At 38.3% G+C, this 20,471-nt stretch overlaps 1 protein-coding gene across 3 annotated transcripts in view; it reads right to left on the reverse strand.

The window, feature by feature from the left end:
* UNC79 (unc-79 homolog, NALCN channel complex subunit) overlaps positions 1–20,471 on the reverse strand; it is a 114,471-nt gene that overhangs the window by 36,431 nt on the left and 57,569 nt on the right. For 2 of the 3 annotated variants that reach the window (XM_059819495.1, XM_059819494.1), the window contains 7 exons: positions 18,547–18,696; positions 15,853–17,076; positions 13,391–13,498; positions 9,662–9,778; positions 7,567–7,650; positions 5,065–5,167; positions 3,137–3,277 (listed from right to left, as the gene is read on the reverse strand). In XM_059819495.1, the coding sequence (XP_059675478.1) occupies positions 3,137–3,277; positions 5,065–5,167; positions 7,567–7,650; positions 9,662–9,778; positions 13,391–13,498; positions 15,853–17,076; positions 18,547–18,696 (1,927 nt within the window). The remainder of the gene's footprint in view (positions 1–3,136; positions 3,278–5,064; positions 5,168–7,566; positions 7,651–9,661; positions 9,779–13,390; positions 13,499–15,852; positions 17,077–18,546; positions 18,697–20,471) is intronic. The other variant, XM_059819496.1, reaches the window with a different exon arrangement.

Raw genomic sequence — 20,471 nt, forward strand, 5'->3', positions numbered from 1 at the left:
TTCAGTGATGAAAATACTGGATACAATCCTTGATTCACGATCCTTTCAGGCTGGATTTAGCTGTTGCTCAATCCTCTGTCAGCCTCTGTTCTGAAGACAGCTTCCTCTCTAGTCAGCACTGCAAAATCCAAAAAGGACCCTAAAGCAGCTCAATCGAATGCATCAATGTAAACCAAAATGCATGGTGATTTTCATTAATGATGCATGACAAGCTGGGAAAACAGCATACTTTCAACAGTGCAATAATCTCAGGCTGGATGGTGCAGGGGATTGAAGATTATATTCTCTTCAATTGTCCCAGAATAAATCAGAAAAACTCACTAGAGGCCCTGACTCCACTGTTGTTAAGAGGAGTCCACACTAAAATACAACATACTAATTCTGCTGTGCAAAGCTAATTCTGGGTGAAAACACGTCTGAAGCCACTTTCAAGCAATAAAGACCTTGATTCTGGAATAACTGTAGCATCTGCTTACCTTAAAGCACATGAGGATTTCTGCAGAATGCAATGAAACTAATCACATGCCCAATGGACATTACACTTATTTTCAAAAATCTACTAAAGCATAGAAATACAACAGCATAAAATATTTCTTCTAAAAGAAATCAAGGTCATATGCAAAGTTTTTCTCTCCTTTTGAACACAATAATGCAAGTGTGGTTTTTATGATAAACGAAACATTTGGTTTCTAACTCTGGAAAAACTTCATGAGACATGAACTACACTAAACACTTGGGAACATCTGGAACTTTTTGAAATTTACAGCATGTATGTATTTATCACTACTACTCTAAATATTTTGTCACACAAAGGCCATGAACCCCCATCATTACCTTCACTTTGCACACCACAAAACAGAACAGTAAATGGACAGTAGAGAGTAAATGGATGTGTTCAAATTTGTATACGTTAAGAACAGAAGTTAAGCTTCTCAAACCTCCTCACTAACTCAAGAGCCTAAATGTCATTTTTAAACACGGCTTTGATGCTTGGAAACTTAATCTCACTGGAAATCAATGAAACAAGAATCAACAAGTCAAAAAGCTTGATTCAGGAACTAGAGCATAAAGTTAAGTGCATGCCAGAGTCTTACAAACGTGTCAATCTCTAATTGTCAGTAGCTTGAACCCAGAACTTTTTCTCTTCTGAAAATCCCAGTAGATGCCTATCTGTACCTGTGGATACCCAAATAACTTTTGAAAATCTCTGTGTATTGTTTAGGTATTCTGAAAGACCCTGGATTTTCTAACTCCTTGTTTCCTCTTCTAAGCATGAAAGTAGTAGTTCTTTTTCTAAGAATAAAAATGCAAGAAGTCTAATTCATTCTCACCTCTGCTGTCAGATGAGTATTTGGAGGTGATAATACGGCACTTCTTGATGAAATACAGCGACTTAGGTTGTATGAAGCACCTGAATGCTTCTCTGCTTGTACATGCTACTTATTTTGCATGTATTCAAAATAATTCCTTTGTGGGGAGCCTCTTACTGGACTCAGAATTTGTCAGAAATGACAGCCAGTAGAAACAACACAGGACATTTACCAGGAATACCCCATGTTGCATGCCATCTGCTGCTCTAAAACAATCAGCTGCCTCAGTCCAAAGATGCAGCATTTCTTCCTCAAAACACAGTAAAAGGTAGCCCACTCGGCCTTCATCCCTTGATAATTTATCTTCCAAATGATTTACTCTCTGTGGCTGTAATACTGCTGTATTTACAAGAATCACACAGAATGGATAGCATCTGTTTAGATTAGAAACTTTGCCTCCATCAGAGTTCATTAGCAGTGACAGCAGGGAACTGCAGCCTTGCAATTAATGGAAATGGAGGACTTGAATAGCTGCTGTGTTTAAATGGAATTGGGAGGTAGTGGAGAGGCAGGGCTGTGAAGAGCCATGTCCCTGCAGAAGTCACAGTCAAGCAATTTTAACTTCAGTGACTGAAAAGAACATGGAAAAGGAGAGCTACGCATAATTTCTGCACTTCTAGTGCTGCTCAGAAGTTTATTCTGAAACACCCCTAACACATCCCCCCCACCTCTTAGGCAAGAAGTTGTGGATAGTGGCCAAGGCAGCAACAAAAAGTAATACAATAGTAATGGTGCACTTCAATTATCCCATGCACACTGGGTAAAAGTCACAAGAGAAAATAATATACACCAAATGTTTAAGACCTTATCAGAGACAATCTCATGCAGTAGCTGCTTAGGAAGCCCTCATAAGGAGATGCAACTCTTCATTTAGTCTTAAACCAGCATACAAAACACGGTTGAAAAGCCTGAAGAGCTTCAGGTATGCTACTGAATGATCATACCTAGGAGTCAACAGCCCTCCAGGAGCAGCAAAATTCAGAAAAGCTGACTGCATTTGTGCATAACTTCTAAAGCAGGAACTACATAAAAGCGAAAAATTCTGTCAAAGTAGCAAAAAGGGGTAGCCAAGATAATTCGGTCTTTACAAGAAGCACAGAATTTGTTCAAGAACATTACATTGGAAGCACAGGGCCAAGGTACCCAATTTGTTAAGAAAAGCTTCAAGAGAGCAGAAGAAAGGAAACGTGAGTGAGGTTATTAGAAAAAAGAAGGCTTCTTTCAAAAAGCTGAAGTCATGTCAAGCAGGAAAGAGCATAAATTCTGACAAATCCAATGTAAAAACCACAAGAAGGCAGGCCAAACAATGGTTCAAGGAGCAACTAGCAGAAGGAATAAAAACGAACAGTAAATTTTTCTTCAAATGAAATGGGATCGAGAAGCACAGCAGAGAGTATGCTGCATCAATTGCTGTTCAGGTAATAAACAGGGTGCTCAAGGAAGATAAGTGTACTGAAGAAAAAATGAATTCATTCTTTACATCACTGCTGACAGTGGGACAAGCTGGGGAGATTCCCGAGCTGGAACCTCCCTTTGGAGGGTAAAAGGGGAGGACATCAAAGGAGCTACCCACAATGGAAGTGACAGTGGAAGAAGTTACATAAGAAATCGATAAAATGATGAGTAACAAAGAAGCAGACAGAACCAGGTGTTATTCACTTACGAGTTCTAAAATATATAACTTCATATAGTGAAGTTTATGTAAACCCTATTCCACGCACAAAATTCTTTCAATCATATGGGAGAGAGGAAAGTCCTGAATTTACCTTCCTACAGACTGCATGATGTCCAACAGCAGAGGAGCAGCCATATCTGGACTAAGGTGAATGAAGGTTGAGAGCACAACTATGGCGAGACCTAGTGTTTCTTCATCATATTCTTCAAGAATAGCCCCACAGTCATGGCACCTGCAAAGAACAATTTTAAAAACTGACATTAACAAATTTAAAACAAAGTATTACTATATATACACATACCTGTATAATTATGCCTTTTTAAAGTACTATTATTTAGTACATTCTATTCAAAATTTATTTAGAAAGACAATGTAATTGTGATCTTTCTATACTTAATAACAGCCCATGGCTTTCAAACATTAATAAAGCTTCTCACTAGCTGCACTGGCTGTTTCTTCACTGACAAATGAAAGAGGGCCACAGGGCAGGCCTTGTTTTGGGTCCTTCATTGGTAATTGTTAGCTAATTCCCTCACTCTATATTGGACTGCTTCAGTTTGTAGTATCCAAGAGAAATCTGCAGCAGTGAAGACTAGTCCTTGCAAAGTGAACACCAGCCAGTTCGTGCAACTTGGGCTCAGGCAAGGGCTCAAGTCCCTGATACTCTTCTATTTAGCAGCATAGACACAAACAATGACACTCATAGATGATCTTAAAGAGATGGAACGACTTCACATTGCCCTTCCTGTCAGTCATGAATTATGAATAACAGATTATACAATTAGGAAAAAACGATCTGATTGGTTCCCACAGCAGTTATAGCTATTAAGAAAGAAATTAAAGGACCTCTCAGGGGCGCAGAAACTTAGATTTCAGAGAATTCGCCTACCCCAGGGCAGATTTGCTGCTGAGTCACTTATCTACCCTGAAATGCTCAAAGACAACTGATGAAGTTCTGAAAGGGCTCTGTAATGTCTAATTATAAAGGGGATGTCAGATTTAGGAGAGATGAGACAGGCTTTCACAACCTACGACAAAGGCAAACCAATGTGGGAAACTGGCTTACCTCAGCCAAGTAGGAAGGCTTGCTTAATTTGATCAATCAGTTGCTAATGACCTCAACAGATTGTGATATTTTAACTTAATGGAATTGTACAGGCAATTTTCTTGCCTTTGTTACTAAACAGAAAGAAAATATGCCAACAAAGTCATGAAAGTCAAGCTCAGTTGGTCTGTATGTTAACAGGTGGTGCCAGAGTTTTGGTGAAACGGTCAAAGGAAGTGCCAAAGATAAGCCTAACTTTTGGGATGCTTCACTTCGTCACACAATAAGATCCACTTCCAGTCACAGCCTGCACAATGGCCCTGTCTTTCTCCAGTGATCATCCTGGCATGTCTATCTACTGGCCTGAGTGCTGAAGTGCAAGCAAGAACTTATGGTTTCTCTTCCCAGTTTTTGACCAAATCAATGCATGGATCCCTGCTGACTGCTTTACTTCTCCATTAAATGGGTAAACTTATGTTTAACACTTCCTTTAAAGGCATTTTAACCAACCAATTAAGGTTTGCAAAAGCTTTCGGGATCAGTGAGTATCAGCATTAAAAATGCTATGTTGGTAACTGTCATGTAATTATGTGTAATCTATTTCAACAGAAACCCAGAGGAATTTAAAAAAAAGAGCTTTTTTTTTTTTAAGGCAAAAGTGGTTTCTGATGGATCACAAGGAACCCTTGATTTAAAATAGGATGGAAAGTGCTTCCCCTGCCCTCTGTGCACACACAATAGCCTGAGTCATCATTTCACCTGTGCAAACTCACACAGGTCCTACTGAATTAAAAGCACATCTTGTTGGCAGTGTTTAGAAAATGTTTACCTTGGGGTAAAAAAAATTAATTAAAAAACTTAGCATAGAGATAAATGCTAGAATGGACTTTAGACTTCCATAAAGTATATCTATATTTTACTTGACCTATTTGAAGTTCAACTAGTTCTTTGAAAGGAACAGAAAAAGAACTTACTTGTCAGTCATCACAGTGGGCTGGTCATCAGCAAATTCTTCTGGTGCAGGTACAAACATACTGACTATACTGGGTGCTGACAGCAAGCTAGATTTTGTGGCACCTTAAGGCAATTAGGGGTAAAAAAAATTAAAAAAGGAAAGAAAAATCACAAAACACAAACTGCTTGAAGAGCAGACTTCTAAAGGAGAGCCATAATGGTTTTACTGTGCATAGAAATAAAAAATAAAGTATGTCTACAAAAGGATATATAGCACATGCCTTGCTTCTGCCAGATTTCCAATTACCTAGAACTATCAATTAAAACAACAACAAAAAAAAAACCTTAAAAAAATCCTTGGAAAAAAGATAACAAAGAACAAAAATTCCAGGAATGTGGATGTAATTGTATCTACTCATTTTTTAGGGAGAGACGATGATTCTACGGTTTCTATGAGCCTGGATGCCAGAAGATTCGCTGTCTTCCCATGTACTTCTGGGGAATTGCCTTCCCATAGTTCTTGGTGACATGAAGAAGGAAATAAGTTCCTATGTCTCAGCACCAGGTCATCAATCTATTCATACCATCCCTAACAAAGGCATAGGAGAGAAATGAGGAAAGGACAGCTAGTAGAAATAATTCATAAGGAGTTGAGAAACATTGAGAATATTGGAGGGCTGATGATTAGAAATGCTTTCTGTTGAAAGTCTTCACAAGCATCTTTATTCTCCGAAGCTGAGTTGTTCAGCTGGGGGCATAGCCACTGTAATCATGTCAACATATGGGGTTTCCTTTGCCTTTGGCAGTTTTTGTACACCTAATTTCTGATAGATGCTTGTTTTAATAGGGAAAGTTATGTATAATGGAAGATTCAAACTCTTGGCTTCTCTGAGTTCTGCTTTCTAGAATTACAGCAACATAGGGTAGCCTGACAGTCTAACATCTCTTCAGAATGGTGGTTTTCCCACCTTGGCCGCTTTGTTTTCATTAGGCAGACAACAGCAATTGCAGAAAAAAAAACATCCAGAAGAGGCAACTTTCCAGCTAATCTGATTGCAAAGAAAACCTCAAGAAGAATAATCAGAATCATTCATGAGCCATCAGAAACTTGGACCAAAGCTACTGTGATGTACGAGCTATGTCATTAATCTGAGATGCCTTGTGATGATGATTTAAATATTATTAGCAGTTTCATTCTCCAGGTCACTAAGACAGAAAGAGAAATTCAATTCTTAAGGAAAAATATATTTTTTGGTTGCCACATGTAGCTGACATGATAGAGACAGCATTAGTCCTGTTCCCTTACAGTTCAGCTCCAATAATGAATCCAGGGAGCTCAGCTGGTAGACACCATCATTATGTATAAAAGCTGTGCTCAAGGGTATCTCATTCTGAAGACAAATCTATGAAAAGCTCATTTTGTGAACCAATTTTTAGAAGAGTATCAATGCCCTTTTGATGCCAATTCAACCACAGATTAAGTTACCCATTATCAACTTTCTTGCTGGTTGCTTCAATCTGCAGATTCAGATTTAATGTTAACATTAGCCTGTTCTGATAATATTTAACTATTGAAACAGGAGGAAGCTTCTCCACCTAAGCTAGGTTCAGATGGAATTTCTGATGAGATAATCCCAGTTACTGCAGGAAAAGCAAATTTAATATCAGCTCTCAGGCAAAATAATCTAAGAAGCACCCACAATTTCTGAACTCAAAATATGTGGAGTGATGAGGGCTTGTTCCACAAGAATAACACAGGTTTTAAACAATCATTTTACTAAGTACGGAAGGAAATACTTCTTTTACATACAGAGTTCAGTACTTCATAATTGTCCTCTGAGATTTTGTTGGATACGAGCAGACACTCCAGGAAGTCCAGAATACTCTTCAGTAATGTAGGACACCATTCAGAACACAAGGAATAGGAGTAGATTTTCACATATTTCTAGGCAGTTTTTTTTTCCCTCCTCACAAATGAATAAAGATCCCTCCACCACGACTTTGGAAGTTTCACTGTCGTGTTCTCTAGATGTAAGTCCCATTGCAGCACACAAATGCTAAAAGCTGTCATAATGCAGGTTACAATGTTGGAATAAGACTTAACTACTCAAAATAAAAAAGTCCTCTCTTGTGCACTGAACAGTAGGAAAACAACATGATTTAGGCAAAGAAGGTAGGTCACTGCCCCATTGCAAGGCTGTAAGAAAGTCTGGATGTATTTTGGCTGTGAGGGAGGAGAGTTTATCAAGAAATGAGATTCAACCACACCCTGCATACAGTGTTTTAGTTCCAGGTTGACAGCCAAAACAAGTACTAACAGAAAGCCAGTATTTCTTATCAGTTGTCCCTGTCTTGAACGAAATGTCTAGACTAATGATTTTTCAATAACCTACATTCTGCAGGACAGTTGAGGGCTTTAATACAGCTGAACGGAACATAAAATTCAGAACCATTTGGTACTAACGAAAAAACCCTTCTGGCAGTCTTAGCAGAGATATCAGGTCAAATGACACTGAACTAACCTCTGATTCTTAGTGGTGGTCCCTCCAAGTCGGGGTTTAGGCAAACAGGGACATTGCACAGCCGCTTTCCAGGCTGTATCTGCTCTGTGAATAAATACAGTACTTCAGTCTCCAGAATTATGAATCCAGCATCTGTCACCAGCACTAGTCTTAAACAGTTAAAACAAGAGAAAGGCAAATACAACAGCTATTGAAAAAACAAATAAAAGAGTTAATTTTTTTAAGCATAGAAAAGGGGTGGAGGAGAGAAAGATGAAAGAAGTCCACAAAGCAAAAAGGACACAGATAACCTAATACCGAAGAAGGCAAAGTGTCATTAAACAAGAAAGGAAGTGCTAGCCGTAAAGATTCAACAAAATGTGGAATATAAGTCACAAAAAGAGAAAGACAGTGTTTAGAAATACCAAGAAACTAGAAGTCACGTATAGTTTGTGCTGACAGAAGCTAGACACAAAATGATTTTATTTTACAGATAGCAAGCTTGGGAAAAGAGTGGTTTGAAATAAGAAATTAAAGAGACACATGATACCTACCAATGTAAAAAAAAAAAGCATGCATGAACCAAGCATGCATCATATACTTATGTGGGATAAGACTATTTCCTAGCTGTTATAACTGAGAATAATGAGTCTTAAAATTGTGGTGTGACATTGAAATGACAAATAATCACACTGAGCATTTATCCTGGGGGGGGGAAAAAAACAACCCAGTTTTCTGTCCAAATAACAATTTTACTTTGAAGCTACTGGTTGAAAAAGAGATTGAAAGATGCAAAGCTTTCCAGAAAACAACATTTTACTTTGTATTTCCATGCTTGGAGGCCTTTAGTTGGAACGAATGTTGGAGGGAAAAGTCATAGATGTTGTGAAGAAAGCCAGTGGACTTGGAACAAGATTAACAAGACAGAGTTCCTAAGTGGTTTTGAGGATTGACTTGTTCCTCTTGAATACAGGCTAACTACTTCTTGCAGAATGAAAGCAGTAACTTTTTCATCTCTAAACCCCTGCCTGAGAAACTAGGTGATACCAGCTAAGTCTCTTCAATAAATAAACACACCTGCTGATAGGACAAAAAACCCCATTGTTATCATTGACAAATTCTGACCTTTATCATTTAAGGATCTCATGCTGAGCATGCTACTCAAGCAGACTGGAGTAGAAAGGATAATCCTGAACTATATACCATACCTCTAGCCATTCTTCAGCTACAAGATTTAGTTTGATGGAACTTGATGCTGAAGACTGAATTAAGCAAAAATTTTAACTCATCTGTCCAGAACTGGTGGTGAGACATTCCCTCAGCATGCTAAGATCCATATAACGTTTTAAGCATTCCTTTCTCTGGATACATCTGGATGTGCTGATAAATTCCTAAGAAGCACGATTCCATAATGTCACCAACATCAAGATGGGCAATAAAATATCTAGCATTTATGATAAACTAGAACAAATTCATTTATCATGCATTTATCATGCCAGCATGAGATAAATACGTTTAGTGACATCTGCCAGGAATTTGGTCACAACAGAAAAACTTTCATAGAAGAAACAAACAAATAAAACACTTGCATAATGAGGAAATTACGTGCTTAATTCAGTTTTCATTGCTTTGCATTCATTTTAAAGGGAGAAAAAACAGGTCAGCAAGTGAACTGAAACTTCAGGTGTTCAGCATGAGCTGGCAGAAACTTCTCTAAAGAGAAATAAAACTGGTTGGTATAAGGCACAACTCCTTGGTGTACCATCACCATCGTAAGCATACATGCAAATAAATGATTCCATGCACCAGGGATGAAATCCTATACCAAATGAAATCAATAGTGATACTTCCATTTCATTCAATGAGGCCAGGAAATAATCCAAGTAATATACAAAATTGCGGAGATACCACTACCAGAGGGACTACCTCCCAAATACATAACTATTCCAATTCATACCAGGTGAGAATCTGGTACTCACTATAAAGTTTCACTTCAAACTTGAGACCGATTACTTATCTGCAATGGTAGAATAGAAACACTCACTTTTTTAATGGATTGGTAACAGAAAGTAATTGGTTTAGGAAACAGAAATAAAGAACAATAAATGCAGCTCACCAGTATCCCAAGTGCTGATATTGTGGGGAGCACTAGACTGGTGTTCCAGCTGCCTCTTCATTAGCTGGTTCATTGTCAGAGCTCCCAAAGACCCTCTTTTCATTTGTCTGAACTGAGCTGCAAGTCAGAAATGCAAAAGGATTTCAGGGGCTCAGATAACATGTAAAACTACTCTTTTTTCCTGATCTTACAAGCCAGCATGAGATAAATACTGAAAGGACAATGACTGCTTGCTCTAAGGATCTTGCTCAAGTCAATATGCACTTTTCACACAACTACACAGGGTACAATTCTGGCCCCAATAACATCAGTCATAAGTGACTTGGATTCAGGATCTCATCCACTGTGTCAACTGTCAGTGCCTTTTTGTCTCCAAATATCATGAAAGCTCTTCAAAACAATTGGTATCCATGAAGTGTAAGATACTACACAAAAATTCCCATGCTGACAGGTGATAAATGTATACTTGAATCTCACTCACATACAATGTACCGAGGAAGGAAACTAGGTCTCCTCTCAGAAAAGTATGGAGGACTGCTCTGTCCATGCTCACCGTAGGAAACAAATTCACTGACTGTGTACCACCAGCACCCTTCATGGGTGACACAACCTGAACAGGCCTCCTAAATACCCACCACTCAGGCATACAACCTGCACGTTATTCTGAAGTGTGAAGCCAGCATGCCTTTGAAGATGGGTCCCTTTTGTTAACTTCACTGCCATTCTTCTTACATGGAGCTATCGAGCAACAAGCATTCAATTTTTCCTCATCCGACTATTTACAATACTTGTTTAAATGGATATTACTGTTTGCTTTAAGAGATGGATAATGCTCCCACGCACAAAAAAAACCCCACAATTGTGGATTTAAAATTTAAGACTTTTTTGGTCATGTATTTTCTCAGTGCTTAAGTGGAGGAAGAAACAGATCATATACAACTCCTGACTTTCTTACTTTTTTCTCCGTTCATAAGAAAGTTCAAATTGAACGAACATAATACATTCACTTTGACAGTTGAGTCTGAGCAATATATTTCCACCACTGAATCCAAAATCATTGTTCACAGTATGAAGACAGAGTTTTAAGGCCCTGCTTGAACAAGGCATGCGAGACTGCTGACATGCCATCTCCATGCAGGAAAGCTTTTAAAATGTTGCCTTACGTATATGTTTAAGTACTTTCCTCAACAGAGCCTTAAAGCAAGGGCAACAAGGCAAAATCTTCTCATTATTATTTTAATCTGCAACTACATTCATTCAACACCATTAAAAAGAGTATTAACATAATATCAGGTAGTTCCATTCTAAAATTCCAAACAGTACCATGCTAAAGCTCTGAAAATAAACCCTGCATTTCACATTATTAACTGTGATGAAGAAGTACAGAAAAGGGATAAACTACAACTTTCAGAAAGCTCTGAGGGGTTGAGTGCCTTCTCCTAAACTTGCTCTAATCAGTTTCTGAGAGTCTCAAATTCAGAGAAAGCAGAGTACTCCCTAACAAAACAAATACAGGCCCTGAGCAGTAATATACACAATGATAACTTCAGTAGGAATCTGCACACTGAAATTATCTTATTAGGTGAAGTATTTTCAGAGTGCATTTAAACTCTACTTTTGGCCCAAGTAGAAACTTCTCCAGCATTGCTGCAAAGCAGTCCTTGTATAACTGAACTTCTGGAACTGAACCAGACCAAGAGACCATTCCACGTTTCACTTTTAAAAGTTATATTGCAGCTGCCTTTCACAGTAAATTAGGAGAAAAATAGAATTTCCATCGTTTCCAGGACAAGGATTTTAAATAGATGCTTTATCACTTTATCAAGCATAGAATTTCCTGATGAAAGAACAGCAATTAACGTTAGAACTGACAAGACTGCTTGGATTGCAGATGACTGTCAAAATACAGAACATTATCTCTTTGAATTTTCTTAACAGCTTTTGCAATTGTAATTAAAAAAATTTCATGCGTATTTCACATAATCAGGCCATTGTTGAGCAGGTTTGGATTTTCAGGGTATTTACCTGATTTCTCAAGGACAGTCATTATTTCAAATATTGATAAGTTAAGAAAAAAATCAAAAAAACAAAATACCCAGAAAGCTGCCAGCCTTTGAACAGTGTTGGAGACGGGCTGATTGCTGTGGATCAGCATGCGACTTTTCACGCCTATGACTGACTAGTGGCATAGGGCGGGAAGTTTTCCTTAATCAGATTTTCTACAAGAAACCTAACAATCGTGAGATCATCAGTAACCTTCATATAGTAACTGGTGAGCCTTTCATATGTTAGCTAGTGATCTGGTCAATCATCCCTCCATTGCTGTGGAATTCTCTACTCAAGAAGAGAAGTCCAAAGGCCAAATCTTCCTATCACAGTTAATGATCTATGCCTTCCTCTGCCAGGCACAGGCTCTACAAGTAATGTTATCTATTTGTGTTACAGAAGTGCCTTGTGTTCACAGTCCTGATCAGGGCTTACTATGCAAAGCATTGTAAAGACACATAGTAGAAGGTCAAAAATATTTCAGTCTAAATGGACAAGAGACACAATGGAAGCATTCATGTCCCTTTTTGCAGTTGGAAACTGAGGCACACAGAAAGAGGAAAGGAATATTTACAAAGGAATGTAGGCTCAATATCATATAGATACTATTCGCAATTTCATATATTGGAATTTACAGGAACACCTAGCACTCAGTGAAACCAGACAGAGATAGGTCTTAACTGGCACCTCTTTAGCTGCTTTAGTAGGTGACATCTGTATCATTAGGTGGCCAGCAAATGTACTCTGACCACGAGATGCACATGACACAAGACACTTGTGGTAAAACTGGAGAGGAAACCTCTAATTTGGAGTACTCAACTAGCGTGTTTAAAATAACATCTTCCTTTAATAAGCCAGATACCCCTTCCAATCAAATCAGCAGATGCTGAATTTCAGAAATTAAAATTTGACTTTTCTACAGTAATCTGAAATTGAAGTTCAGCAAGACAGTTGAGCTGATCTAGCAGCTCACTGGTATAAAAGCACGTCAGCATTTCCCCTCCCTTTTCTACTAGTCAGAGTCCTGCCCCATCAACCTTCGGATGTGTTCCTTAACATTACCTAGATGGACACGCCATTCTGGATATTGTCAGTGTTCTGAGATGCCTCAACCCTCCAGTGTTATCTACATCTGCTCTGTTAAGCCATGTGTCAATGTCTACTTGAGCCAACCCAGTTCACGTTCCATTGAAATGGGTATGGGAGTCTCAGATAAATAGTTACTGCATTTCAGCGAGCAGCTGAGGAAGTGGCATTTCAAGGCATTTTACAAAAATTGCAAGAGATTTTTTTCCTAAGGTAGAGCAAGAAATGTATTGCAGACCATAGTAACAGCCCTGCGGAGCTCTGATGCGCTGCTTCTGTGCACTGACAGTTGACAATGCTTTCTCTCACTGGAAAATAAACATTCAGCTTCAGTAAAATATTGCTATTAGCTGCTACCTACTCTAATTCAAGAAAACTACACTTGTCAAGTTTGCCATGTCGCAATAGAAAATCTTGCAGGCACTAACTGCTAAAATCCGCTGACCATCAGAGATTTAACAGATCTAATGATATCCAACACAGCTGTACTTCCAAGAATCAATGAAACTCAGGGGAATGCATTTACCATACATGATATGCATCTGACGCACAAATACAGCAACTTAGATTTAACCCTCAAACCAGAGGTAAACTTACTTGATACGGAAGAATGACTACTTGTCTCTGGGACACCTGCTTCAAGGGTTGGTGCAGATGATGACTCTCTTGGCATTTCCAGTGTTGAAAGTCCTTTGGCAGCAGGATCTGCATATGAAAATTGTGCTTAAACTCTCAATATTCCGAATCAATAAATATTTTCCATCCGCTTTCTCCCTGGATGCCTTTTTCACATCTTTTCAGTCATCCATCACCATCTGGCATTCCCAGCAGTTTTAAAAGGATTCAGTGTGTGTGTCATAAGAATTTTTATAGAGGCACAGGGATCTACTGCTTAAAATCACTTTTTAAAGGAGATTTCTACCTATGCTTTTTAGAGCTCAAAACTAATAAATGCACATAGAGTTTGATTTTTAACCCACTCACAGAGTGATTAACAGAACCACCAACATGGAACTAAGAGAGGTACCACTGATGTAAAGCTAGTTTAAATGACAGCTTAGCATCTTTTAAAAGCCTCATCTCCAGCATGTTACCAGTTTTCATTCAAAAGGCTGCTGATCTAGCAGTTGATACTAAAGATTCAAAAAAGTTTAAGATTCTATCATTAAAAAGAAAAATAAGACATTAAAACCAATGTTTTTATTTTATGATAACTGATACTGTCAATATGGGAAGAATAAAGCAAAGAAATTTTCAAGTGGTCATGGCTGGTTTCAGCATATCCTGTAAAAATGAATAGGTATCTGTGCTGTAAAAAGTCTCAGGCAGGAAACTCTGTAGCCCAGCATCATGCACTTGAAGAAACAACCCATTTGGATATTTAATCCCAAGATCAATTATATCAGAAGCCCTTCTAAAACATATGGAAGTATAATAGGCTGACAAAGCTTGAATAAGACTTTGAAATTATAATCAGCCCATTATGATGGCAATACTAAGCCTACTTAAATGAATTACAACACATATGTTCTCAAATAAACTAATCAATAAGGCTAAACAAAGCAAAACAGAACATAAGAGATACATTAAACTACCCAAGTCACTAAATTACCTAGTTATCTGAATTGCCTGTATCAACCTGTAATGTAAGTGAGCACCTAATGAGTCATTGCGAATGTTTTATGCTCCCTTTGGATGACAGATGCATGCAGCCAAATGACCATCATATATGCTATAATCCTAGATTCCACATGGTGTTTCAGAATTGGGACAGCCCTCCCAAGCAGTTTCAAGGATGACAGTGTTAGTTACTGCATTAAAACTGGCCCTTACTAATGGTCAAAAAAGCATTTGAGTCTAATTGTACAATTCTTTCATGATCATTCTTCTCTAAGAACCTATGTGAAAAGTTCAAAAGCACTCGGCTCTCTTTTGTTTTTACAAAGCTCCAGCGGTTCTTCAGCTTACTGGAATCATAAATGGGATGATAGGCCTGAAACATAAGGGAGCAGAATAACTATGATCACACTGAATGATTTCTCCTTGTAAAAGTGGAATATTGTAACAGGAAATTATACTATGGTTCCTTCTGAAGCAATTAAAAAAGAAGTGAAATCATGAATGCATAAATATTCCCCCTCACCTCACTGGCAACAAAGAACTGAGGCCTGAAGGATTCTTTCCTTTCTTAATTAATATGTTAAAAAAAGACTGGTAAAATTCTAATAACTGAAAAATCCTGAAAAAAAACCAGCCACAGAAGTAAAGAAACAGCAGCATACCATTTAAAACTGTTTGACACATCCAATTGGAAACTGAGGAAACAACTAAAACACATTTTCTCTCTACCTGAAAAACTTAGTAACAAACCCCTGTATTGAAATGACCTGAAAAAGCTTGGGATTCACAGAAATACTGTATGGCTTTCCCCATGCTTGAACTTTAAATCTTTAATAAACACAAGCCGTGTAAACTTTGCGGATACCCAATACAAAGAAGGCTACAAAAAGTTTTTAGTGTGTAAAAACAAAGTATGTGTGTATGTCTGATCCTAAATGCAAACTGTGGTTAATTCCAAGTGCTCTTAGTTCTGAAGCCTACAGCCTTCTCAGCTTTACATTTTGTGAGCCAGTCTGCTTTCCACTGCCTTATGCTTGCAGAAGAAATAAAGGCCAAAAATCACTACATACAAAAGAGAATTGGTGTAGCATGGACTAGATTAGCAGGAAAAAAGGCATGGAAGTATGACAATTTTTCTGACTCCCTGCATAAAGAGGCCATGGAGTTTCACTCCCTAACTCGGATATCAGAACCAGTATTTTTGTCACTGAGCTTCACTTCCTTTTCAAATGGGCCCCCACACATGCATGATACCTGTATAGTTAGTACATTCCTTGTGAGAAACAAACACCTGAAAGCATTCAGCTAGCTCAGACCACATCAGATGCTATGTATACACATCGCTCCCTATACATATACACAAGTGTCCCTACACTGCTCTGTTACTAAAACCTTCATGCAGTAACAAGCCTTTTGACTGGGTCAGTGACTGAGCTCACCTGCCTCCTTCTGCTCTCCCAGCTTGTCAAGGATGTTAAAGGAAATGTCCAGGTATTCTCTCTGAATAGCACTCACAGCAATCTTCCTCTGCTTCCTCTGGCGAGGAACAATCTGAATCTTAAATTCTGACTCCTCAGCCTCCTCTTCTTGTTTCTGCTCCATGTTTTGCTCAGTGTCAGACTCTGTGTTGGTATCAAGTTTATCACTTTCTGTCTGGTTTTCAGAATCTTCGGGGACTTTAATAAGGACTGTCTTTACATTTGGGCTTGGAATTGCTCCACTAGGTCTAATTTCCTCCACACTGAGCTCAGAGTTATCATCAAGGGACATTTCTGGAAGGGCAAATGACTTTTGCAGCAGGTCCCTTTTCTGTTTCAGTGTTAATGGGTTCCCACAGGACATGTCCTGAAGTTCTTCTGGCTTAACTAACTCTGAAGAGTCCTTTTGATCTTTCTGACAAGCGGAAAGGATCTCCTCTATTCCTGCTGAAGCATTGTTGCTTGTATCCTTAGAACTAAAGTCTTTGGAGCAATCTTCAATGCTGAACTGGACCAGAGGAGTTGTGCTGAGACTGAGTGCAGAGACATCGATAGGAGTTGAGTGAGACGATGCGGCTGTTTTGCCAGAGACCTCGTCATTCAGCTGGTTTGTTGTTTCTTCTTCTTCATCGCTCTCCACTATTCTAAGGGGAGGAAGTGGTTCAAAGACTAAAGAGTCACTGTCTGAAGTGGAGAGTACTGAATGCTTTTCAGGTCCTGATGTTGAGTCAGAAGACAAATCTATCAGATCTAAATCTTCCTTGGGACCAGCAGGTTTAACCGGAGAGTCCACTTTCACTTCATAGGTTTCCATGCAGTTTAACCTAACTTCTGGTATGACAGGTCTTCTTGTTTCCTGGAAACTCTCTGTACGAGGAAGATTGCCTTGTGTTTCTGTATTTTCAGCTTTAGTAGAAGAATTCTGCCGAGATCGTCCATAATCACTCTGCCTGTGTATGGCGTAAGCAGCAGGGACAGGTGGTTTTTCTAAGTCACACCGGTCTATGCAGGACTTCCTGCGATGTTCATCTAATGAAAACAACAGGGAGTCTGCATTCCCTATATCAAGAGATTTTTGTTTTAGAGAGCGCAGTTTTTTTTTCTGAATGCTTTCTTCTCTCACACAGCGTAGAATACTGTCTTGTAAGGCCCCCGTCTCTCTATATTCAGCCAGCTCTATTTCACCTGATTAAAACAGAAAGAGCTAATACTACCTCAGTTGGAGACTTCTGGCAGATATCTTCATCTTTATCTCACAATTCAACACATGACTGGCATTTCAAATACAAACCCAGTATTAGTCAAAATTGTCTCAATCTTGATTTAACGTCAGAACCACATTACAGATTTTTACAATGAACAACAACAAAAAAACTACTATTTGGATAATAGGGTTTATCTAAATTCTGTCCAAATTCTACTCATCCTGGACAGATGCACCCTGAAGATAGACTGTTTAACCTTATGCATTGAATAGAAGATAGCACAGGCAAGTAATTTCTACAGACACTTGGGATGGCTACATTAGCCATGAGAGATGAAAGAAGAAATGAGCTACACAGACCACTCTGAAGAGGTTTCAAAATAAATTTGGACTACAGCATTGTGGACATCATTTGGACATCATTGTATATTAGAGCATATCTACATGTTATTTACTGCAGCAAAGCGGGCTTAAAATGGATGCTTCTAATTCAAGAAGCAAGGGTAGCAATAGCAGTGAGGATGTGGCAGCACAAGCCTGAGATCAGACCAGTGTTCAGAGAATTATCCCCCCAGCGATCCTCGACCCCAGCAGAGTCTAGCAACTATCACACCACATAGTCATACCTCCCCGTCCTATGGAGGAGTAAAGTGAGAACAGTTATACTTCCTGGTACTACCACTGCATTGGTATTTTACTATGTGAACACATTCATTGAGAACATTTTATAAGGTTATCACCATTGTTATTACGAAAGACATATTTTCACATAAAACAGAATACTCCTGATCATTATTATCCCCATATTTCAAAATGCTCCACATATGAATGACCATGTAAAAAAGCAGTAAGAAAAGTTAAAGTAGATGTTTGCTCTAGTCAGAATCATTCCCCCCCCCCCCATGCAAACACCTGAAAGAAAAAAAGATAGGTGGGTGGTGGTAGAAATCTCTTGAATTTTTTTAGGGTATTCATTTCAGAAACCTAAATTTGAAAACAAAATCCTTCCTATTTTTTGAAACCACCAAATGACTCTTTTTACCAATGGAAAACTGTAACATTTGCAGCAGCAACAAGAAATTTGCTTACCCTAGAGTCCAACCTCATCAAAAAAATCAGTTTCTGGGAAAAAATAAATTTGAGTAAGAATCTTCAGCCAATGGTGGGAGAAAATTGCAACAAATCCTCTTAAACATTTTTACATTGAAAAGAGGTTAAAGTTTCAGAAAACAATTGCTGATTTTAGTTATTTTTACTTTGAAGTACCTACTTTGAGACTCCTGTAAGAGAATTCATTCAGGGAAATGAGGAGCACCTGCTCTCAAAAGTCAGACAGAGTCCTTGTATTCAAATTAGGCAGTGCAACAAACTCTACAAAGAAAGGTGGTAGCTTGAAACTAAGAGTAGGAAACTATTTCTGCATGAGTTTATACCGACAAAACAATTCATACTTCTCTGAGCATTCATCTCAACTGGTTGATATTTCACCATTTTGCTGCCACCAATTCTTTTCAGTCTTGCAAAGAAAGTTTGAGATTCTTTATTGCAAGGTCCAGTTGGTGTATCATGAATATCAGATTCATCAAAAACACTGTCTTCCTCTGCTGGAGAAAGAAAAAACTTTATTACTCTTAAGAGAGTGCAATTTCTTGAATGAAAAGCTGTCTGTGTAACAAAACCTCAGCTAGTTTCAATTAAACTTGAATTGGAAAATGAAGAATCATCTGAAGTTTGCAAGAAAATTTATATCCCAGGTATAATTTTGCCATTCCTGTTACATCTTGAATTAAGGTCAGAAAGGACAGAGATAAATGGAAAATGGGTTACAATGCAACAAAATTATATCAAAGCTTTTACCATTCTAAGTTGATCTTTCCTACTAATAGTAATACAGATTCTTTAGATGGAAGAAATAGAATATATCCAGATACTGACTGAGTGAATAATTTCTATAGTGCTCAGTGAGAAATGATAAATTGAAGATCGAAATTAGTACAAGACCTGCAAGGTCAGTAATAAACCAGCAAAATAGGAAAGTGAAAAAAGAAGAAATGGATAATCTTGGGAAGCTGGTAATAGTAATAGAGTAAGACCTAAGAGTATGAATTACGAAATTACTGATCTACGTAGTAAAACATTATGCTCTGAGACCTGCTGGTTGAAAATGGCAGAGAGTAAGAAAGATCCAAATCTACCCATCAAAAAATATCCACATCACCTGTATGAAACGGCTATAAAGAAAACAGAAATAAAAAAAGGAAAAATCCATACCTATCATGTCTAGTGATTAATCTCCAAGGAAATAAGAAACAGTACTGGGACAATATACAAAACAGATAACTCAAGAGAAGAAATAAAAAAGTTTGCCTCATTCATTCTAATAAGCAAACACGGAGAGGAAATGCACTTGGTGTCTAGGAATGAAAAGGCAAGTAAGCCAAGGAGTTAGAATGGCCAAAACCTGAAGACTTAAACTGGACATTAATATCTTCAGCTTTGAAATTGGAGGGAAGTTTCTACCACATGTGAAGCCATGGAACTGCCATCTGAAAGCATCAGGGATAAGATACCTAATTGATATGATGAATCCAGAAAAACCAAACAAAGTTGACAGTAAGACTTTCTACAGCAACTGGGTTTAATAAATTACAAGATCACTTTTAACGTCATGTCCTACGTGCCTAACTTCTTCTTCCGCTTGGCAACAAATGCTTCTTCTCACAAGATTTATCATCAGCTCTACAACAGTCTGTACACTTGCCATGATCCCCACAACAAAGCTTGGCAGAAAAGTTAGGAAAAAGGTTTATTAGTGGGAAAATCCATCTTTGGCATAGGGATTCTTGCTGCCTGACAATGAACTCCTCATCTGTTGATCATCTAAACCTTTAATGATGACAGCAGCACAGACGCTACCTGACCAGAGTCTAAACAAGCCTCCTTAGAAACAGTGGGAAAGGCTTCAACTTTTTTCCAAGTCTTTATGGAATATTGGCTGCTTCTTGCAGGTGGAAGAAAACTTTTTTACATCCTCTTTCTTCTGCAGCACTTCAGCAAAGGAGGAGAATCAGCCCTATGATTAAGTCAGCATTTACAGAGTAAAATTTGCCCATTTATGGTCCTTTACCTCTGTGCAGCCCAAAGCCCTTCACAACAACTCTGGAAATAAGTAAATATTATTTTCCTTACTTTAAACATAGGGAAACAATGATGAAGTGAGACACAAGGCCACCCAGAGAATCAATGTTGGACATGGGACTGGAACACTGAGTTTTCTAAACCTAACTTTGCACTTCCTGTGAACAGTAAGATGGGTACTTAGGCACCTCGCTTTGTCTTAGAAACATCTCAGAATCAATCCAGAAACTGAATGTAT

The sequence above is a fragment of the Gavia stellata genome, chromosome 7 (genome assembly GCF_030936135.1).
Source record: "Gavia stellata isolate bGavSte3 chromosome 7, bGavSte3.hap2, whole genome shotgun sequence".
Lineage (NCBI taxonomy): Eukaryota > Metazoa > Chordata > Aves > Gaviiformes > Gaviidae > Gavia > Gavia stellata.